Consider the following 22,192-nt stretch of genomic DNA (forward strand, 5'->3'; position numbering starts at 1 on the left):
GGCGGCGGGCCGGGCGAGCTCGCGGCGCGTCTGCTCGAGACGCTGCTCCAGCGCGGAGCACAGGATGCCGCCGGCGGGGGCGCTGGTGTCGAAGAAGTCGACAAACTCGTTGATTTCGTCGTCGCTGAGAGGGACTGTGTTTTGCAACATGGTCGGCGCGGGGCTGCAGCGGGGGGCCAGCTACCTGATTTCAGAGAGCGTTTCATCTGCAGAGGAGGACAAGGATCAGAGGCAGCTATGTGCATTTGTTTCGGTAGCATTCTCAATTATAAGCTCGATGCTGTAGTCTACGCTGCTCGCAATGCCTAGTAAGAAAAAAAACAAATGTATGTTTGTATAAGTTGTTTTGGGGGAAGCCGGGATGGGCTTTCCCGAGCCGGATGCTATGGGACCCGAGGATCCCACGTGGCGTATACGTCAGGATTCCAAAGTGTTCAAGACAAGAAGGAATGTTGTTAGCGGGGTTTTGTTGCTTTTTTTGACTTGATTTAGATACGCATCGTAGATCTTGCGGGCGCGCATAAAATTGCGCCGTAGAGACAGGGCCGTCTTGCGCCTCGCAATCTTGTGCCGCTGCTTTCATCTCAGCCACCAAGGTTACCGCTGGCTCAACCCGATCCTGAGCCGGCCGATCCTAATCCGGATGTGGCATCGTTTCTTCCGTTGTCCGGTCTGTATGGTCCGCATGGCTATACATTGGCAAAGTCAACTCTCCACTATCGTGGTTCCGCGGTGAAGAAAAAGAATGCCCGCTACCACCGGGGGGATGAATTCCCGTGCAATCGGGTCACAGAATACTCGGCAGTTACTCGATGCATTTATGTAGGTGCACTTGTCCCAGTTTTTGCCAGTCAGGCTGATGCGCGACATTTGAGGAAATGAGGCATAGATGTGCACTGGAACTAGAACGATGTAATCATTTGTCTCAGCCAGCGGGAATTGCCGTATTGGCTCTGTATTGTGGGATTCAGTGCCCGTGATTGGCTTCTTGGCACACTGTCCAACCCTCTGGTGTGTTCCACCGTGCGCTTAATTTTATCACGCACTGTACGCTCTCTTCTTGCCGTGCCTGCTCTTATAAAATGAAGCGGCAAACAGGTTTCAATTGTTCGTTTCCTTACTTTTTTGCTTCGTTACATGGACTCAATCCTGTTCGGCAAGCTGCCATGCCGTCGTCCTGCTCAGTGGATTCTTTCCACTCTTTACGCATCTAGTTAACTACCTTGAGCTTGGCCTCGAAAATTACGCCACTGTCAGCCGCTCATCTGCGGCCCCTTCTTCATCCTTCATCATCCCGTAGGAGTGGTTCCACTGCAAAGATCGGCCGATGACTTCGGCCGAACTGTCGCGGCCGTGCCAAGAGCCCGATTGAGCATCACAACATCTTGCCGCTTGTTCCCGGACCTGGAGGCGGCATCACGGCGGGATGCGTCGAGCCCTCGACGACGTAGCATTGCTCTCTATCATGTAGCCCTTACCCATCCCCATCTGTTCTCCATCAGCCACATTCCTTTTCTTCCGCTGTCACTTGCGGGCGCTCGGCGTCCGGCACGCACTTTTTTGGTGTGGCAAACAGAAATCGGCTTCTTGTGGGCCAGCTCATGCACCTCGACTCATCTTGTGTCATTCCGTCAGCAACACGCGAATCGAGCAGGCTGCTGCTCTGGCCCTTGCATTCTATCATCGACTTTTGATCTCTCTCAATGTCTCCTTTCTTCGTCCTCACCCCATCAACTACCCATCTGTGCTGTCTGGCCATCTCCTCTTCACTCACCAGGCAACGAACCAGTCTCGACGCTTGTCACGGCCACTCTGGGCACTGCTTACCCTCCGGACTGTCACCATGGCTTCAACCCGAACCGCCACCGCGAGCATCCGCTTGAAAGACTACGATGCCGCCACCCTCTCCGCGCCCATCAACACCGGCGCCGAAGCCACCCACGACTTCACCTTGAACACATCGACAACGACGCGCCGACGCGGCGCGCAACCACCGCCCCCGCCCACCAGCACAGACGACGACGACGCCGCCATCATCGCGGCCTCGCGCGCGCTCGACGAGGAGTGCCCCGACGGCGGCTACGGCTGGGTCATTGTTCTCAGCGGCGCCATGCTCATGTGGTGGGCGTCGGGCACCACGTACGCCTGGGGCGTCGTCCAGCGCACGCTCGTCGAGGAGCACCTGGCCGGCCCGGCCACGCTGTCCTTCATCGGCTCCCTGCAGGCGTCCATGCCGGCCTGGTTCGCGGTGCTTGACGCGTTCGTCATGCGCCGCTGGCTCGGGTCCCGCAGGCTCGCCATGCTCGGCATGCTCACCATGGGCCTCGCCGGCGTCCTGGCAAGCTTCTGCACCGAGAGCGTACCGGGCCTCTTCGTCACGTTTGGCTTCCTCGCGGGTGCGGGCGGCAGCTGCGGCTTTGCCGTCGTCGCGGCCGTGCCGGCGCAGTACTTCAACACCCGCCGCGGGCTTGCCAACGGCCTCATTTTCGCGGGCAGCGGCTTTGGCGGCGCCACAAACAGCTTCTTCATGGATGCCCTGATCCGCAACCTGGGCATTGCCTGGGCGTTTCGTGTGCTCGGTCTCGTGACCATGGCGACGGGTGTGCTCGCCGGCTGGTTCATGACGGAACGAACAAAGATTCCTGACAAGCGCTTTGTTGACATGTAAGTGGCCTTGGGCCCTCGGCTCCGCTCATCGACATTGACTCGTTATCCGCAGGAAACTATTCAAGAACACAAACTTTACTCTCCTCTGGCTGTGTGCCGCGGTAGGCAACTTTCCCATCTTTGTTCCTCCATTCTTCCTCCCCCTCTATAGTCAAGCGCTGGGCTTCTCTTCCAGCACCGGCGCCGGTCTCGTGGCCGGCTTCACCCTCTCATCCGCCATTGGTCGTATTATCTGCGGCTTTTGCTGCGACCGGTTCGGTCCCGTGAACGTGCTGCTGGCGTCCTTGCTGCTGTCGGCCTTTTCTATGCTTGTCATCTGGCCAGTCTCGCAGTCCATCACGCCCCTGGCCATTTTCTGCATTCTCAACGGCGTCTCGAATGGGGGCTTCTTTTCCTGCACGCCCACTGTTGCCACCAGTATGTTTGGGAGCCAGCGCGTGAGTGTCGTCATGGGCATGATCATGACTGCTTGGGCGGGCGGTTATCTCCTGGTCTGTATTTCTCTTGACTGCTGCCAACACTCTACTTTCTCCTCTAACATTATCATAGGGCTCGCCTATCGCCGGCTACCTCCTCGAGGCCTTTGGTGGTGCTAGTGGTGGCCTGAAGGCCTACCGCCCGGCCATGTTTTACGCAGGCAGCCTGGCGCTGATTTCTGCCATTCTATTGGCAATTGTGCGCTTCCGCATTAACAAGAAGTTTTTCGCGGCTGTATGAAATAAAGCTTAAACTCGCCCGTCTAGATGACGATTGATCAAAGGGGAAATGTTGGTTCATACAAGAGAAATAGTGTATTTTAATTTTAATTGTTGGGCAGCAATTGGGCTCCCAATAAGAGTACATACCTCCTATTAGCAGGGCAGATGCAGTGCAGCTAGGCAAGTGTAATTTGTACCGGTATACCGACTAACGACTGCCGCTAACGACTGCCACCCACCGCTTAACAGTCAGGCATTCTTCACGTTTGCACGCTCAAACAGAGCCAATTTGACTTCGTTTACTGGTCCTTGACTGTTTGTGCATCTGCGTGGCCACAAGCAACGAGAATGGACATGGAAATCGACGGACGCGGCACTGGACCCCGTTGCGTTCTTTGCACGTAACAGTTGCTGGCGAATATGGGGAGTGCGAAAGCCGTGGACACTGCGGTCCTTGGTCTCATAACTGATTGAGAGCCGTAAAATAGCAGAGAAAATACCACGAGCTAGAGCAGGCCTCTCTAATCCCTAGTGCATCCGCTCCTGCCTCAATGGCCACGCGCCCGGCCATCGACTCTCGTCAGGCGACCGATATCCAACTGGTCACGAGCCGAATCAGGAGCAGCCTTGCAGGATAGATTCACCCTGCGTAAAAAGATCTAGCGCCAAAAGATGGGCACAAACACATCATAGCAATCTTCCTTGCCAAACTCTGTCGCCTGGGGATCCCTGCGCGACAGAAACATCTCCGCCTCGTCTCGCAGGCCTCTGCCCTCCTCCGCGTGGCCGGCATATCCATCTTGCGCCAGAGCCTCTGACAGCTTGAATAGACAGCGAGCGTGCTCAACAGGCATGACTTTGGCGTGGAACTTGGTCATGTCCATTGCTTCGCGAAGGTACTTCCTGGAGAACTGTTAGCTTTACAGACCTAGCCAACGAGGGTGGAAATGCGTACACGGCGGCCGCGACTTTGCCTTGCTCGAGGCAGAGCACTCCGGTCTTGTAGATGCAGCCGGCGTAGAATGGATGCAGTTTTGTGTGGTCGCCTCGCAGCCACAGGTTCTGCGCCCCGATGAAACTGGCTTCCGCCGCTTCGAGCCTGTTGGTCTTGCGCTGCAGGGTGCCTTGAACGAAATATGCGCTGCAGAACGGGCAAAGTCAGTTGGCTGGGGGCTTCGTGACAGGGACGTGGCTGGCAAAAAAAAAAAAAGCACAGCGCGATTCAACTTACTAGGCAAGCATGGCCCAGTTCAAGACCTTTTCCGCCTTGAACTGGACAATAGAGTCGTTGAGCAACGTTTCGGCCTCGGAGTGGCGGCCCAGGTAGACCAGGCATCGCGCCGTGTTCTTCTTCGTCACTGCTGGCCAGTCTGCTTCCCGTCCTTGCTGGACGTTATGCGCGGTCCACTGCTCTTTGGCCTTTTCAAACCACTCGAGCGCCGTCTCGTGCTGGTTGGCCGTGTTGTAGTTGTAGGCCAGGTTTTGCTGGAATCCGCCGAGCAGCCCGCCCTTGGGCGGCGTCTCGCCGAGCCTCATCTCGTAGCCTCTCCGGTTGAGCGCAATCGCCTCTTCGACCCTGCCGATGCTTTCGTACATGTTGGCCTGCATCGAGAGCGTCCATGCAATGAGGTCTGCCGCCTTCTCTTTGTCATCGAGCGCCTTTGCTGCTAAAAGGCTGACTTTGCAAGTATCGTCAAGGTCGTCTAGCGCATTTGCTTCGAAGAGATATCTGTTGTTCGTCAATACATACCGTCACTGGCGCCCCATTGGAACCGGTCTCCTACCTTTGGCAGTCTCTCAACAGCTCGCAAAAGGTCGAGACCTTGGACCCGTCGCAGAGGTTGGGGTCTTGCTTGAAATTGTCCTTGAGGCTGAGCACGTGCTGCAACAGTTGATTGCATTCGTTCCAGTGCCGATACAGCTGGTGGGAGTTTGCATCCGTCTGCTTGGGAAACGCTCGGTACAGGAGATCGGCTGCATGGTAAAAGGCCGTCTGTCGCTCTTCGAGGGGGAGGTACAACCGGAACTGCGTCTGCACCATGCGATGGCAGGAGAATGTGCGGGCATCCGTGTCTTGCTTGATGAGAGCAAGCGCCGAAAGCGCCTTGATGGCCGCGGAGACGCCGGTGTGCAGTAGCCACGGGCCCATTCGATGTTGCGAAAGGCATACTGACCTAGAGGCCTTGGTGCAAAATTGCAGGTCGTCTGACAAGTCAGCATCACCGCCCAACTCGAATAACACTTGTGGGATGTATTCCGAGACAAGAAAGGACGCAATACCCAAAAGGGTTCGGCTGTCCTTGTCCAGTGTCGAAAAGGTCAGGTCCCACAGAGCTTGCATTTCGTTTTCCTGGGCTCCTCTCGGGTTCTCCAGATAGACGCGCATGTACTCGGCAATGGACCAGGATCGTCTCTGGATGAGCCCGGCCGCACTGGAGAGGGCCAGTGCATGGCCGCTGAGCTTCTTGGAGATTTCGCATGCCGAGAGGCCTTCCGCCTCAATGTCCTTGCCAATCCTGTCCTTGAGAAGAAACAACAGAAACTCGGATCCCTCTCGCTCGTCCCAAGAGGTCATCTCCAGGCCGGCAGAGGCAGGTTCGTAGGCCAGGGCATGGTTTCGGGTGGTGATGATCGCCCTGCCATGGCTCGTCTCCGGCCAGTAGGTCGTCAGTAGATCAGCCGATTCCGCATTGTCGTATACAATCAACCATTTGCATTCTGTGGGCTGATTAGCTGAATGGATCAAGACAGTACAATGAGAGATGGCAATGAGATGAGTATACATGGAGGTGCCAAGAAGCCCTAGCACAATATCATCTCTAGCTTTTCTGAGTCAAGAGGGAAAAAAGTGACAACAATAAGGGAAGATGTGGCAGAGACTGACAGCAGAAAAGAAGGGGCAATCTTTCTCACGTACCTGTCGATTGAAGCCAGTTCTGAACCAGGATAAGATTATCGTCGTGAAGAGTTGGCTTTGTACCGTCTAGCCTCAACCGCGTTGCAATATCCGTGAAGCTCTGACGCAGCGATGCCTTTGTTTCTCCATACACCCAGAAGACGGCGTCATACTCGCCCTCCTCAAACCTGCGCGCAATGTAGCTTGCCGCGACGGAGCTCTTCCCAATGCCGCCCATCCCGTACAGCGCCACCGAACGAAAGGCGGTACTTGATCCCGATCCGCCCAGGGCCTGGTCAATCCTGTCGAACATGTCAGCCCTGTGGAAGCAGCGGGGGACTTCCCTGGTCGGGATCATCAAGCAGCGGAGGCGGGGCGTCGTCGCCGCGCTGCTGCCGTGGTCGGCCCTGCTACGAACAGCAGCGAGCCCCTCCACTCGCGCCAGTGTCTCGGTGAGCTCCTGTTTGGTCGACGTAAAGCGTCGTTCAAGCAGCTGCCAGGAATCGCCCTCGTCATCTGTGTCAACATTTTGGGTTATTATCTGCGCGATTGACCAACTGCCTCTACCACTTTGACGGGACATACGGGTAGTTGTGCTCTCTTTTTTGCCGCGCAGAGATTGGATCGCAGCGGTGAAGAAGCGTACCAGCTGGGCTTGGATGTCAAAGCAAGCCTCGTTCATCTTGCCCCGATTTTCGAGTGACGTTGCGTATAGCGCATATAGCGCCATGAAAGCTTCTGCCTTGTAGCCCACGGATTTGATCATTCTGGGGATCCTGTTGAGGGCTGTGGGATCCTCGGCTGTAACCTAAAAGCATTTGTTAATGCAGAACAAAAAATAAAAAGCTGATACGGAAATTGCGGTCGAAGCCTTTTACCTTGAGAAGCAGATTGAGGATTCCCCAAAAGAAGTCTGCCCTGAGGCCAGCGGCCAGCGTGGTGTCAAACGTGTCTGTGAACTGGCGCAAGTGGCAGAGCGTTGGTTCGATGAGTGATATCTCAAACGGGGTCGTGTCGCTGAGCGTCTTGCTTCGGAACGCCTCCCAGGAAGTAACCTGCCGCACCTCCGCCAGGTCATCCGGATCTAGGCATGCTTCGCATTGCAATACGGTCTTTTCCCGACGATCGATGAAGAATTTCTCACTTGATACGATTAGTTCATCCTATTGACTACTGATGGGGCGCGGGTGAGTCGAGCTCAAAGCAACGCACAGTTCTGAGGAGTCCATCGCGCGAGGCACTCGCAGCAGCGGGCTGTGGCCAAATAGTGCGAATAAAAGGCTTGAATTGTACTGAAATCGGCGTACACGAGGTAAAGAAGAGTATCAGAAGGGCGGGAAACTAGGTAGATTGGTCAAGATTGTGAGCAAGGCGTCGAGGTTGTCGTTGTTGTGAGAGAAGGGCAGGTAAAGCTGCTCGGGGTGTTGGCAGGCACGCCTACCACTGACTGGCTGAATCAGTCATGGGATCTGTGACACTCAAGACTGACTTTGGGGCTGCGCTTTGTGTCGTACAGCAATCCAAGACATGACGTTGGCGGTGTCGGTTACACGGTGCCATCCTAGCTTTCTGAAAGGGGTGGCTCGGGGGACACCCTGCGGGATTAAATACGTGGCTTGCATGAGCCCAGTGTCATGTCTGTGAAGCGCCACACAAAGGCTTTTTCTTTGGTGTGACGCTGCACCAACTGGCAGTTCCATTCATTGCCTCCGACTCTTTGATGGCCGGCGTCGCTGCTGCCAAAAGTCAATACTGTACTTAATTTACTTGACCACTATTGCCTTTCTTCACAGTTGTCATACTCCTTTGACCTCTTCATCCAAAACTTATCTCGTTCTAAGCGTCACGGCAATGGCTCAGCCTGTCACAGTCGAGTACATTGGGTGGGAGGATGACTTTCGCTACGCTGCAGAAAAGGCCCGCATCACAGACCACATTCAGAAGATGGCCGAAGCGAGGGGCTACTCTCACGCCTGTGTTCAGTGCGTATACCAGAACTAGTATTTCTTTACCCTCTGTTGCCAGCTAGAGTGCTGATGATTGTCAGGGACATGATTATGAAGTACCGATACAGGTCGCAGGGGCCGTGGATTGACGTGCACTTTCAAAGTGATGCCTGGGTAAGAGACGGCCTGAACAAGTACGTCTTTGCCAGGCTTTGGTTCAATGAGGATGGTGACCTGGAGAAAGAGCCCGAGTTTGTGGAAAAGGCTAGCATCTGAGGCCGCGAAACTCGACCCAGCAAGGAAAATGACAAGTACAGTTGTTGTAGATGAATATCTAAAATATTGTAATAATTGATGACTGTGCCTCCGGGTCTCCCCACGGCCGTTATAGATGCCAGCCCGGAAATCGGGGCAAGATCTCGAGGAGTGAGGGAGTGGTCCGCCTGGAGCATCCGCGCCACCGATGTTATATTTCTACACACCTGGCAGCGCCATCCCTTGCTTTCTGCATTCTTCATCCTAATTCATTTCTTCCTATCTATCTTATAGTTTCATTTTTTCTTTTTCTTTTTCTCGAAACTCTGTCTAAACCTCCTACAATGTCCCGGACTTACTTTCCATCCACGTCCAAGTTTGCAGAAGATCCTGATCGATACCACAAAAATGCCCTCCATCCACTTCTCATCGGTGATGTTCTCGAGAACGGCCGCTATCGAATCGTGCACAAACTGGGCTCTGGCAGCTTTGCCACGGTCTGGCTCGCTAGGGACACCGTGAACAACGCGTACGTTTCTCTCAAGGTCATGTCCGCCAACACACCGCCCGAGAGCCAGGAGCTTCGCATCCTGCAGCAAATTCGCGACACGCAGCTGCCACACCCTGGCAAGCAATTCGTAGTCCAGCTTCGGGACAGCTTCACCGTCGATGGTCCGAATGGAAAGCATACTTGTCTCGTGACTGATGTGGCAGGCGACCGCTTGGCAAGGCCGGATGATCTGCCGTATGGCGACCTGGCTTGGCCGCGGATGGTCGGTCTCCAGATTGCCCAGGCTCTGGGCTACCTTCACGCCCTGGGCATTGCGCATGCTGGTGAGTCGTCTTCGTCTACACTCGACGTCTTCTTGCCGATGAACTGACAGGTACAGATTGTTACACGTCAAACATTCTGTGGCAGCTCGAGCGGTTCGATCACTGGACCGAGGAGGAACTCTACGCCTGTATCGGCCAGCCCATCAAGCATCCAGTGCGTCGCCTAGATGGAGGGCCCATGCTAGCCAGCGCCCCCGAGTATACCGTCGAGCCTGGGGACATGGCGGCCCTGGAGCGCCGTCTACGTGTCGACCGAGTCCTCTTGATCGATCTCGGGGCCGCCTTTTACCACGACCAACGTCCACCAGTGGTATACACCCCCGCACCGCTGACATCGCCCGAGATCCTGTTCGGCGGCGAGATTACGTCTGCTATTGACAAATGGGCCTACGGGTGTCTCTTGTACGAGCTGTGTGCCGACCGAACCCTGATCAAGCTGCTCTTTGGGTGGAACAATGACGCGAAAAAAGACCAGGTCGCCATGCTTGGCAGGCCGCCTGAAGCCCTCTGGAAGAACTGGGAAGAGAGGGACAGGTACTTTTGTCCGGACGGGACCCCCAAAGAAGCTGAAGGCCGGCGCTTGAAAGTCGACGTGCTCTCGTTGAAGCAGCGCGTACGAAACGTTGGAAGACCCTTGAGCGAACGTGACGGTTCTGCCGTCTCTGAGCCCCTCTCACCGGCTCTCCAACATTTGTACGATCTGCTGGAAAGCCTCATCACATATGACGCGGGGGCACGACTCTCGTTTGAAGCGATTCAAGCACATCCCTTTTTTAGCGACACGGGTATTTAGTTTCCGTGTCGGTTTGTCGATTCGTCGCTTAGCAAATTCTGTTGAATCGCCACATTCCGTGCATCGTCGATTCCGGCTCTCCCTTTGCACCTATATCAGTTTCAACATGAGAAGCGCAACAAAGCTTTTGATCCAAAAAGGGCGCGGGCATCCCTTTGACCCTGAAAATGGAACGCTCCAATGTGCTGCACGAGCCACTTCATACATCCGCCAATGAAATTGAACGATTTCACTCGTTTCTTTGTGACACAATAGGAGAGCTGTGTGTTGACGTGTTACACCCAGCTGTGCATGCTATATGGTGACGGGCGCCTTTTGCTTTCTCGGCTGTGGTGGGGGGTGGCGGTGAAGCTATCCCTCAGAGCTGACAGAAGTGCGCGGACATTAATCTTCAAGCTGCGAAGCTAAGAAGGACCTTTAAGAGCGTAGTGACGTACTGTTATGGAAGCGTGGAGATGACTGACAACTTTTCCCGTGGATTAGGAGGTTGTGCCAGAAGCAAAGCGAATGATGGAGAGAGCAAGTACTCGATCAGAACATGGGCTAGTAAAAATCAAAAAAGAAAATACAAAAAAAAAAAAAAAAGAAAAGAAAAAAGGGGGAATAAAAGAAAGCACACTGATAATGCAACGAATCTTTATTTCAGCCACTGAAAGACGTTGTCGACGCTTCGAGGGAGCGTCGCTAGTGGACTGGTCCTGAAAGTAGCAGAGGACTTTGACGCACCAGTGCTAACCAATAGTAGCAGGAATCTGTCGATTTGACCGCTTCAGGATCGACAGATAGTTGTCATACAGCAGTGCGCAAAACTTTGCTTCTGGAAGGCGGCGGACAAGGTGAGTTGCAGCTCTGGGTATGCATGCTCGAGTTAATAGCAAGTGGTTTGTCTTGATTGTGAAGGGCTACTGTTATGCTATTTATCTAATAAGTATTTATGCTGTGTGGGATGATGATCTATTGTGTGGGCTCTTGGGAGGTCTCACATACCCTACAGCTACTGCCGGCGCGTTTGCTGTAGCCACCCCCTCATCTGCTGCTGTCGTGTTACATGACAGACCGACGTTTGCCAAAGCCTCGTCAAGGCAGAATTTCTGCTCAGCTCACACGTGGTTTTTGGGCATTTATTTCGGCACTTTGCGTTCAAATCGTCGTCATAATCATGGCTCGCCACCATCCGCATCCTCGCCCAGCTAGCCAGCCAACTATTGTCAGGCGATAGCAACATGGCTTCCCAGAGCTATACCCCCGTACCTGGGGCCACGGTGCACCAGCTTCTCATCAAGCCCATATTCGATGCTCTCGAGCCACGCGAGAAGCTCTATGCCCATCACATGGCGCAGGCCGCCTGGCGGGCAAGCCGAATCGTCATGCGGCAGATCTCTTCCGAAAGCATCGACATCTTTGACTTCATTATGGACCTCTACCATGCTTGCGACGGCAAGTGGAACACTTTGGTCGCCAAGGCCGGCGTCACTACCCCAGAGATCGAGTGCTTCCTCGAATACGCTGCCATGTTTCTTTGCAATCTAGGGAACTACTATGTAGGTTTTCTCCTGCCATCCTTCGCCACCCGGCGCTGACCTCGACAGGGCGAGGGCGACAGAAAGTTTGTTCCAGACCTGACTGCAGACGCTCTTCGAAAACTTGCATCCGTCTCTTCAAAGACAACAGAAGACCTGAACAAGATTATCGGGCCGCTGCTTTCTGTGCCGCCATATGGTCTTGGCTACCCCAGCGATAAGTCAGCGTCCGCTTATTATCCTGGCACAGAAACTATCACGCAGGCCGAGATTGCCATGGTATCCGAAATCATGGCAATCAACGCCATCGGGCCGGAAAATACTCGTCTTCAAAGAGTTATTGTAGATGGGGCTTCCAAATACGAAATTCTACAAGCTTCAGTTGAAACGGACAAAGCGCCACGTCTACTGACAGATGCCATCTCTCTGGTCCGAGGCGACCATTCAAAGGAATTGGAACAAGTTATCTTATCATTGGAAGAAGCAAGTAAACACGCCGCCAATGATAAGCAATTACTTTGCCTGAAGCATTACATCGACACATTTCGCACGGGCAGTCTCGACGCTTTCCACGAGTCACAGAAAGCTTGGGTCCTGGATGGGTCTGCGACAATCGAGCACATCATCGGCTTTATCGAGCCATATCGCGACCCGGCTGGAATCAGAGCCGAATGGGAAGCCGTAGTTGGCATCGCGGATAAAGATGAGGTAGCGAGACTAAGGCAGTTGGTCAACAGCTCTGCCGACTTTCTTCGACAGCTCCCGTGGGCAGTCGACGGTGTCAACGATGGCAAAGGGCCATACGAGAAGAGCCTGTTCGAAGCGCCCGACTTCACTAGCATCCACGGTACGCTCGTCGAATCCAAATTCTAGGCAATGTCTAACTATGTCAGCTCTTGCCGTGGCCGGCAGCGTCGTATTTGAAGCCGCCAATCTTCCTAATGTCAGTTACCAATCCCCTTCTTGTGGAAGGTACTAATAGAGGATAGGATGAAACCATTCGTGAGAACGTGGGCTTCAAAAACATTGTTCTGGCCAACCGTCTGAGCGTCAACAACAATCCCAATCTGCCGTGCCACTGGGTCGACCCGTCTGAGCATTCGAGCTTCAAGGCGATGACGCATATCGTCCGATTCCTGACAACAGCCATTCACGAGCTGCTCGGACACGGCAGTGGTAAGCTGCTCGCCGAGACTGAGCCCGGGGTCTACAACTTTGACAGGGAAAATCCACCACTGAATCCTCTTACCAAGAAACCTATAGCATCACACTACTTGCCTTTGCAGAACTGGGGAAGTGTGTTTGGCAAGTTGGCTAGCACCGTGGAAGAGTGCCGCGCGATTCTCATGTCGGAGTACTTCATGGACAACAAGCAGCTGCTGGGGATTTTTGGCTACACCGACACTAGCGAAATCACGGCTGATGAGCGTACGTCGACCGCAACTGGTTGTTTTTGCCTGCTAACCAGGGCCTAGTTCTCTACGCGACGTACATGAATATTGGCGTAGACGGACTGCAAGCTCTACAGCATTACAGCGCCGAAAACCAGGCCTGGGGCCAGGTCCACCATCAGGTACGCCGCCAGAAAACCAGCTTTTTCCATGGGGCAAATGACTGATGTTTCCAGGCACACTTTTCCATTCTCAAGCATGTGCTCCGTGATGGCGGCGGCGTCGTCCGCATCGACCATGATCCCACCACTTCCGCTCTCACTGTGCGGGTAGACCGTTCCAAGATGTCCTCCCACGGCAAGCCAGCCTTGGGAGATTACCTTTGCCGTCTGCACATATGGCGGTGCACGGCAGACGTTTCCTCTTGCAGAGAGTTTTACGAACCGCTGTGTGCGGTGGACGGCGAGTTTGAGGAGTGGCGCAAAATTGTGTGCTCGAAACCCAACCCAAAGTGGAAATTCGTGCAGCCAAATACTTTTGTGAAGGATGGTGACGTGCAAGTCAAAGTATATGACGAGAGCAACGAGGGCATTATCCAGTCGTGGGCTGAGAGGGCCGTTTAGACGGGGGCGACGGTTTACACGAATTTAAAAGGCGGAGCATGGCTTGACAGTCCAGCTAAAGGAAAAATACAGTATACGCAATACGTATTTATCTTTGCTCAATACTGACATCTCCCAAGAATTTACCATCGATGATCGACAAATGTGTGGCGCTCATGACATGTTTCTCGTTCTCAATAAGGAATCGCTGCTTCCGCGATTTGCAGCCCTGCTGTTGCCACATCACTCACACCCACGACGACAACTGCCACGGCCTTGACCTGCCCGCTGGTATTCGCCGCAACCGCATACGCCAGGGTAGAGATGCTCGACGTCACGGCGGAAACCTCTCCAAGAATGGACGCCGTCTTCTCCGCCGATGCGGGCTTCTGAGCGAGCTCGGAAAAGTGGTGCGCGGAGACGACAAGCGCGGGAATGCGGATAATGGCGGCCACAACCGCCCCCGCGCCACGACCATCGATGAACTTGAGGCCTGTTCTCTTGGCAATGGGTTTCAACATGTCGTCCCCGGCCACGGCACACGTCACACTCCACAGGATCGTGTGGGCGATGACGAGCCTGTTCAGCGTAACAAAATCCTTGTTCTCGATGGTGCATCGTGGGGCGAGGGACTCGGCGGCGCCCGCAAGCACGGCGGAGATGACTGTGGCTGCAACCGACGACCACGAAATCAAGCTGCTGGAGTTTGAGGGTTGCGCTATCTCCAGTGTGTGCAGGATGGCCCTCGATATGCCTGTGATGCCCGCCGCGCCGTGGCCGCCGTGAAACATGGCGCTCCGGTCAATGGGTAACGTTGTTGCTATACTGGCACGGTCCTGTGCCACAGCTGGATGGAATAGCTTCACCAGGGCATCCCAAGTAGACACGGACGTGATGGAATCGGCAACCGCTTCGGAGAATGGCGGCTTGTTATGGTTTGCAAGCTTGTACACCACGGTGTAGGCCACGGCACCAATCCACATGAAGAGGTCGATAAATGATATGTCTGGGATTCCAATGGCGTTTAGGATATCCGATATGATGGGTATGTGAATCTTCATATCGAGAATCTTGAGTGCCGTCTTGGCAAGCTTTGACAAGGCTGTCAAAACCGCATCGGCAACGGCCTTCACTGCTACGAGAGCACCCTCGGCCAAGATGGCAAATAGCTTCTTCAACACTTCCTCAACACTCAAATGCTGAAACTCGTGAGCCAGTGCGCACAGCTTATCGTACAGTGACTGCAGCCCATTATCGGCTGTAGGTGCAGGCAGATCCGAAGTCACATCACGCATCATGGACGCCGTGATTTCTGGCAATGCGTCAACGCTTTGTGTTAGCGCCATTCCCCCAATGTTGTTCTTCATATGGTTGAGAAACAGACTCGATGCTGCTGTCTGGCCGCTTCCGGGGTCCTTGGAGTTTTGCTTTGATGTGTTCTTCTCCGCTCCGTCAAGGCGCTTCCAGTCATGGTTGAAGCCAGCCCACTTGTCAACTGCCTTGATGGCGCCGTCCATGGCTTTGTCAAACAGAGCCTTTCCCTCGTCTATTTGTCCAACTTCGTGATCCAGCCATAGCGTGACGACCTTGTGGAAGACGTCCTTGGTCCTGCGGATATCCGACCACTCAAACAGAACTTTGACGTATTCGATAACATCCTGTATAGAGTGGACAATCTTGTTGAAAACCCAAACGATTCCGGCAACAATGTCGTCTACAGTTCTCACAATGGCTTCGTAGACTTGATTCAAAAACTTCATGACCACACGGTAGGTCTTGTTGACTTTATCCCAAACCCAATCTATAGCCACTTTGACGCCGTTCTTTACCGATTCCCAGAGGACATGAAGAAAGTCTCCAACTTCGGTCAAGAAGCCGCGGCTACCGGACATTAGTGACATGGCTTCTGACGAGTGTGCAGCTGGTAGGACTCGATACTCCTCCTCAGACCCTGCTCCGCGCTGCGGGGAGTCTTCAAGTTCCGTGTGTAATTTGTTGAGTTTTCCGATAATTTCGGCTGCACTGTCCACTACACCGTCCTTCATTCCAGTGGACACTAGGCTCCTATGCGTGCTTGTCTCCCAATATCCCCCACCGACAATGTTATTGGGAATTGTGGCACCCTGGATTGCTTCTTTGGTCTCCAGCTTTCGAATCTTGGTGTAGGCGTTATCGTGTGGCTTTATTTCCACGCTTGCTGCGTCGTTGCCCTCCACTCCGTCCATGCCAGTGCCTTGCAGCTTCACGGTCAAAGCCGCCGCAGACAAGGTCTCTGTCGCCTCGACCACGGTCACCGTTCCGACCGTGTCTACCGTCACCGTGGTTGGCTCGCGACTCAAAATGTGATAATGGCCATTGATATAAACTGATGTGCGCGATGCAGTGGTGATGGACAGTTTTGCCCCAGAGACTCCATGGCCGTGTTCATCCTTGACCGCAATCGACGTTGTGTAGGACATGATGGGCTTGGACTTTTCGTGTGGGAGGACCGGAAGCATGATGTTTTGGGCTTTCCATAGTTTGGAGCCTTTTGTCTGCTTTGTGAATTGAGAAAGTCGTGCGTCTCCCTCCTTTAAGATTTTCTGGTGGTGTGACAACGCAAAAATGGTGTTGCCCCCGTCGACGGCATTGACGTAGGCAGAGAGCCGCTCAATCTCGAGAGCTGCGGGAATCGGCGCACTCCATTTGGTTGGATCCGACACCAACTTGGCTTCGCATGATACGGTAAACAGCTGCTTTGACTTGTTCAGCCCCCAGATCGTTGCAATCCCATCTTGAGCCATGGCATGCAGGGTATGTGTTTCAGACAGCAGCGGGCTTTTCGAGATGATGAGTTGTCCACGGGCTCTATCTTTCTGATTATCTGCTCCCCAGCGATAAAGACTGGAATTTGCGACTGCGTACAAGTCTGTGGGTGTATTCCTCGACGACGACGACGACGAACTCGCCACATGAATTGTCGCGATGGGCATACCCGCCAGCGGTGCTTCGTGGCCTTTGGGCAGGAAGAGCCAGCAAGGCGGGGCTGGGATTGTGGGCTGGTAAATATTCTCAATGGCTTGATAGCAAAGCTGGGTGCCTGCTGTTGCGCGTCCCCCTTCTCGCCCCGAAGTGTAAACACCGTCGACGCGCTCCCCCTTTGACCGGCCCACGCAGCTCCGGAAGCTGTCTCGTAGGAAGTCGCCCGGGACATCGTGGATATTCCAATGCTTCTCGCCCGGCTTCGGCGACGACTTTATGTGGTATCGCTCAATATAGGCCGAGTCGTTATCGGGGCGGTTAATATCCGCAATGAGGTAGTCATGTGAAGCCTCGGCAAAGAGCAGGCCAGCAATGTGCAACTTGGGCGGCGCCGTCGGCTTTGCATCGTATTCTATCGGCTTCCAGTTGGGCTTGGACGTCCAAGAAAAGTCTTCGTGGGAGTTTCCAATGGAGGTGAAGAGAACTTCGCGGTTGCTTGTTTCCATGACAACGGCAACGTTGATGGCACCAGTGACGGCATGCTGCGAAGCGTCAAAATTGATGACAGATTTACCCTGCTCAGTCAGGGGCGACGCAATCCAGCCCAATTTTGAACTTTCGTCAGGGTTGTTATAACTGGAGAACAAACTGCTCTGCTCTCGAATGATAGTAAGCGCGCCAGAGCTGTTGACGGTGAGGATCATGGAATTGCCATTCTTGGCCTGCAAAGCTAAGAATTTGCTCGAGCTTCCAACAATGTCGACTGCTTTGCCTGGAATGTAGTTTTGGATAAGATCCGACGAATATGTCAGAGTCATTCCCGACGAAGGGGATGCCGGTGGGCGGCGGCCTGCCTCGGGCGCCTCGGGTATGTCAAGTTTGTCCCCGCCAACATAATTGATGGCCCTTGGCGGACGGTAGGTGATTCCACAGAGTAAATCGTTGAACTTGGATACTTTTGGGTCGTTGTATGAATAAACTTGGCCCCCTGGAAAGACAAAACTGCCCAGATTGCTCAGCGGCATGGTATCCAGGACCTTGGTTCCAATCTTTGGGGTGAACTCATCCCTGTAGAAGACAGTAACGCACGCTTCCGCGCTATATTTAAAGTAGGATGGCCATGCGCTGTTGGAAACAAACGAGTTCTTTGGGCTCACAACCGAGCCATCCCTCCATTTTGTAGCTAAATCACCCTCACTGTTGACAGAGATGTCGTATGTATCTTCATTATGAGCGGTGATTGTGCAAGTGCTGGGGGAGGATTCGTAGGTGATGGTAATATGTGCGGTGACGTCCTGCGAGGCAGTAAAGGATTTTTCTGCACTTTTGATTTCGAGTTTGTACGAATAGTCGATCCACAGCTTTGTGTCTTTGTTGGTGGCATCGTGCAGCGTCACGTAGTCAACCTGCAGGAGGACTCCCGGCGAGGGACATAGTTGGACATAAGCTTTGGGCAGATCCGCGTGACCAGACGTGATCATGAGCAAGCCAGCATCATTCGCTAGGCACTGAAATGTTACACAAAATGTATTTGCAATCTTGTCCCAACACTGCGCCTTCATGAGGGCAGCGATGACTTGAGCATTGACTGACATGAATCCATGCACTTGCCCCTCATCTTCGCCTGGCTCCATCCAGTGCCAGTCAAAGTCGGGATGAGGCCGAGCTGGCAATTGATGCCCATCAATCATGCAGAGCACATCAAGCGTTGAGACGTTGGCATGTCCTGCGTACCGAGTCACCTGCCAGTCACACGCGGAGACGAGCGACGCAGCTTCCGACGCACCAGACTTGGCGAGAACGCAAAGTGGTGCCAGGCCGACGCCCTGAAGCTTGGCCACCGAATGGTGTAATGCAGACATGAGGTTCCCGGTGGTGTCTGCCGGAGTGCCCTGGGACTCGACATTGATGACATCGTAGTTGTTCCAGCCTAGAACGACTTGGCGAAAGGAGGGCTCAGAGCCGCCGCCGCCCTGCACCTTTGTCTTGATCTCAGAGGCAGCCTCTTTGTTTCGGCTGAAATAAGAGTCATTTTCAATGGACGGCATGTCCTCCTGGACAATGTTCAGCTTGATGGTGGCATACCATGGAGCGCCGCGCTGCTGGCATGTCCGCCTCCACACCCGGCTTCCGCTCTCCGTGCGTGTCTGAACAAAAGTGATTGTCTGAAAATAGACGTTCAAAAGGACCTTGTCCTGCTCTTCGCCGAGAACAACACACGGCTGCGGGAGCTGATCTCCCGTCATGTCCAGTGGAAGGCCCAGGACGAAATCGCAAGCAAAGCTGAGTCCCGCATCGTAGAGGGCCGTGTAATTTGCGTCATTTGTGGACATAATATCGGGAAATCTTTTGGTGTCAAATGGGTCAATACCATTCGTTTTCTTCAGAGCCTCCTCCTTGCCACAGATGTCGTAGGTGCTGCCAGGGTTGCTGCTGCGGAAAAAGTACCATGTTCCCTCCACAGCAGCCTGGGTAATAGACTGCATCATAATGCCAGAGATACTCTCCTGGCTGGTGGATGCAACCAAGTCATAGCCATACTTTTGCGCCGACAAGTTTGAGTTGAGGACGTCCATTGTTCGCGAAGCTGAGCCTGGATGTTCAGTCTCACGCAGCTTCTAGGTGATGGACAAGAAAGAGTTCAAATGGAATTTTTTGAAGGAAATGTGTGTGAATACAAGAGTTTGTTGTTTTGAGTTTACTGGCTCAGGAAGAATGTAGCGTTTCTGAAGTGATGAGCAGCTTGTATTCATCGACAGTGGCTGGCTAGGCCGGGACTTTTGAACAACGCAAAAAAAACAAACGCAATCCGGGGGTTGGATTTCATACTTCAAATGCCATTATGCGAAGGATCAACTGGATTGGGAGGCTTGCTTTTGGAGGGGACGAGGATGATGCACCGCTTATCACACTTCAGCTTGCATGTAGCCCGTCCTGCAGCTTCATGATCTAGACAGGTGGCAAAGGGTGGTCAAGCAAAGGCCGCCTCTTCTGCGAAATACGTCATGCTTGATAATATACTGCTCGTTGTTATTTTGTTTCAGTAAGAAATGACGAAATGCAATAGGAACTCAGGTTGCGGGAGGCGTCGTCAACAAGTTGCCAATGGTCTGCGTTTGTCAATCCAGCATTTACTATTTGCAGCTTCCACCAAACGAGTCACTGCAACGGTCATTTGGTTCTAGATTATGGTATAGTAAATACCTTGGCAGCTTGATCGCCGTGATGATGCCATGACGGCATGTGAGAACTGATTGCTCTTTCAGATGGCCACTCTGCTAGACAAAGAGATGCTTTTGTCTGACACCAATGGCAACCTGAACCGTTGACATGCAGATTCGGCATCTCTTCTGCCTATAACAGTCATAAAATTCTGACCATGTGAGCAAATATAGCTTGTTGAGGGATCTTCAGCCAGCCAGATATTTGAGGAGCGAGGGGATGCCGACGTACAGGTACAACACCCACTGGCAAAATAGACGAACGTTTATATCTCCCCGAAAGTACTTGGCATGTAGGAAACGGGTGCATTTCTTCTAATTCGTCAGCGGATATAGTCTGCTAATTTATTTCCAGACAGCCAAGTCCATAAGACAGGTTAGCCTTCAGCAGCTGAGCGGGACGCCGACATAGTACGAGTGTTTTGTACCTCCTCGGAAGCATACTTGGCATGCGAAACGATCATATTTCTCTAGTGAATCATCTGCAGATGGACGGAGTAGTCCGTTGACGTATGTTCAGCCAGCCCAATACATGAGACATTGCAACCATTGGAATCAGCTGAAGACTGGCTTCGGCTGAAATTGGGATGACGGCTCTGTCAATGTCGCAAAATAGACAACCGAAACATGCACTTCCAGACGTGCAAAATGGGTAACTGCATTGCCCATCTTCTTTTGGAACGTCCTAGGCTCGGTCTTGACAAGCTGCGCTTGAAACTTTCGGACCCGACCGAAGCTGAGAAAGATTCTTGCCATCTCAGCTCAGCACCCTTTTTCATGGCCGAATCAACAGCCGAGACATGTAGTCAGTATATTCTGGACAGATATAAAGTCATCTAAAAAGACTCATTGCTTTAGCTTCGAAGCATCACTACCTTTTTCCCTCAATCCTCTTACAGACTGATCTACTCGCTTCAAACCCCTCAGATCAACGCCGACAACAATGAAGATACCTGCGGCTTTGGCGCGGTCCCTGCTCGCCACCGTCTCCTGGCCGTTTAGTCGCGACGATGTCCATGCCCGCGACAGGTGCGACAACGTGCGCACAAAATGCAAAATCGAGATTGAGCGTTTTCTCAATTTATGTTTGGACACGACCCAGCAGCGGCATTGGACACCCGACGAGTCCGATAAGTTTTGCAAGAACTGGAACGCCTCGGATTGGGCGTGGCAACAGAATACAGGGTTACTTAAACATTGGGGTGACAATCCGGGGTGGGCGTGGCAAACCCCAGGGCCGTGGATGGATCCTGAAAAGTTTTTATTTTATCCACGCAAATGCGTTTCCCGAAATACCTCTTCGTCTAGCTCATCGTCGTCAACGCCAGACGCCCCCCGGCCGCCTGGGTGGCATTACCCAGACAGCGTCCCTCGCCTGCGCCCAGGCCCTGCGACAGTGTTCGGGATAAGGGAGGTCTTGCTCGTCACAGAAGACTTCCCCACCAAAATACAAGAACCGGATGGCTCGACTCTTATTATGCATGACGGAATCATGGATCTAGCTCTCTGTGTTTCCAGACTTAATTGCTAGGTGGGCCTAACAAAGCAGACATGGGAAGGCAATGTTATGAAGGAGTTGTATCTACCATGGTTTTGAATTATATTTTTTTTGTAACTAGTTTGCTTCCATTGTGTGAATGAAGAGATCCAAAAATAAATAAATCATCAAATAATCAAAAATAAAAGGATGCTCTGTGGGTTTTCTTTTCAGTTGGGAAATATCTAGTGTTATGCAACAAGACGGCGCATTTCGATCGACTACACAAGATGCCGGCTATTCCTCCTGGTCCACCTGTTGCCTAGTCAGTAGGGTCGGCAAATCAATTATTTCCATGATCCAAGGCCATGGCAGCTTATGGCCCAGCCGAGGAAGTGGAACAAGTGATTGACGCACACTTCGTGGCCACCACAGGGGACGTGAGGTCGGCACATCACCATAAGCGTCGCACCCACGGGTTTGGCCACAGGTGACAGGGCATATTGTGATTCAAATAAAGCCCTCTAAAGGGAAGCCATTATTACTAGTCTTAATTAAACTGTTTATATCGGTTCTATTGTTGATAATAACTAGTACACACTCTAATCAGTCCGTCTAGTGGTTCTTGTCTTATATGTGCCATTCTGCCGCGTGTTGCATGTACACACGAGTCCCATTCGCCGTGCGTTGGTTTCCTGATCATAGGTGCTCAGGCTCATCGCCGTAACGAAATCAATCATCTCCCTTTCCTCTTGCTCTTCCCCTGAGCCATCGTGGTCGTCGAGGTTGTAAAAATCTGTGGTACTCTGGCGACGGTCATATTCGCTCGGTCGAGAATTTTCAATCTCCCCTAAGATTTCTTCTTGTGTGAATGTATCTGAGCTGCTCGCAGAACCCCTGCCTTCCCCTTGCCCTTCCTCTTCGGCTGAGC

General features: G+C 53.0%; 7 protein-coding genes across 7 annotated transcripts; 5 read left to right on the forward strand and 2 right to left on the reverse strand.

The window, feature by feature from the left end:
* Positions 1-1,843: 1,843 nt before the first annotated feature.
* On the forward strand, positions 1,844-3,384 carry CCM_03669 (monocarboxylate permease; the record flags this gene model as incomplete). Its single annotated transcript, XM_006668818.1, has 3 exons — positions 1,844-2,664; positions 2,720-3,158; positions 3,217-3,384. 3 exons carry the CDS (start codon positions 1,844-1,846, stop codon positions 3,382-3,384), a joined length of 1,428 nt encoding a protein of 475 aa, XP_006668881.1.
* Positions 3,385-4,024: 640 nt separating this feature from the next.
* CCM_03670 (pfs domain-containing protein) lies at positions 4,025-7,790 on the reverse strand (the record flags this gene model as incomplete). Its single annotated transcript, XM_006668819.1, has 9 exons — positions 4,025-4,268; positions 4,321-4,506; positions 4,597-5,094; positions 5,150-6,083; positions 6,283-6,777; positions 6,847-7,069; positions 7,140-7,424; positions 7,474-7,602; positions 7,776-7,790. 9 exons carry the CDS (start codon positions 7,788-7,790, stop codon positions 4,025-4,027), a joined length of 3,009 nt encoding a protein of 1,002 aa, XP_006668882.1.
* A 322-nt stretch (positions 7,791-8,112) lies between these two features.
* Positions 8,113-8,483, forward strand: CCM_03671 (uncharacterized protein; the record flags this gene model as incomplete). The annotated part of the gene is made up of 2 exons (XM_006668820.1): positions 8,113-8,243; positions 8,309-8,483. The coding sequence occupies 2 exons, from the start codon at positions 8,113-8,115 to the stop codon at positions 8,481-8,483; spliced, it is 306 nt and encodes a 101-aa protein (XP_006668883.1).
* A 323-nt stretch (positions 8,484-8,806) lies between these two features.
* On the forward strand, positions 8,807-10,089 carry CCM_03672 (protein kinase domain-containing protein; the record flags this gene model as incomplete). Its single annotated transcript, XM_006668821.1, has 2 exons — positions 8,807-9,296; positions 9,347-10,089. The coding sequence occupies 2 exons, from the start codon at positions 8,807-8,809 to the stop codon at positions 10,087-10,089; spliced, it is 1,233 nt and encodes a 410-aa protein (XP_006668884.1).
* A 1,223-nt stretch (positions 10,090-11,312) lies between these two features.
* Positions 11,313-13,623, forward strand: CCM_03673 (dipeptidyl peptidase III; the record flags this gene model as incomplete). Its single annotated transcript, XM_006668822.1, has 6 exons — positions 11,313-11,630; positions 11,679-12,456; positions 12,503-12,552; positions 12,599-13,037; positions 13,085-13,182; positions 13,237-13,623. The coding sequence occupies 6 exons, from the start codon at positions 11,313-11,315 to the stop codon at positions 13,621-13,623; spliced, it is 2,070 nt and encodes a 689-aa protein (XP_006668885.1).
* A 173-nt stretch (positions 13,624-13,796) lies between these two features.
* CCM_03674 (gamma-glutamyltranspeptidase periplasmic precursor) lies at positions 13,797-19,139 on the reverse strand (the record flags this gene model as incomplete). Its single annotated transcript, XM_006668823.1, has 1 exon — positions 13,797-19,139. The coding sequence occupies one exon, from the start codon at positions 19,137-19,139 to the stop codon at positions 13,797-13,799; it is 5,343 nt and encodes a 1,780-aa protein (XP_006668886.1).
* A 1,293-nt stretch (positions 19,140-20,432) lies between these two features.
* Positions 20,433-21,315, forward strand: CCM_03675 (uncharacterized protein; the record flags this gene model as incomplete). Its single annotated transcript, XM_006668824.1, has 2 exons — positions 20,433-20,593; positions 20,712-21,315. The coding sequence occupies 2 exons, from the start codon at positions 20,433-20,435 to the stop codon at positions 21,313-21,315; spliced, it is 765 nt and encodes a 254-aa protein (XP_006668887.1).
* Between the last annotated feature and the right edge of the window lie 877 nt (positions 21,316-22,192).

This window comes from Cordyceps militaris, assembly GCF_000225605.1.
Source record: "Cordyceps militaris CM01 unplaced genomic scaffold CCM_S00003, whole genome shotgun sequence".
NCBI lineage: Eukaryota > Fungi > Ascomycota > Sordariomycetes > Hypocreales > Cordycipitaceae > Cordyceps > Cordyceps militaris.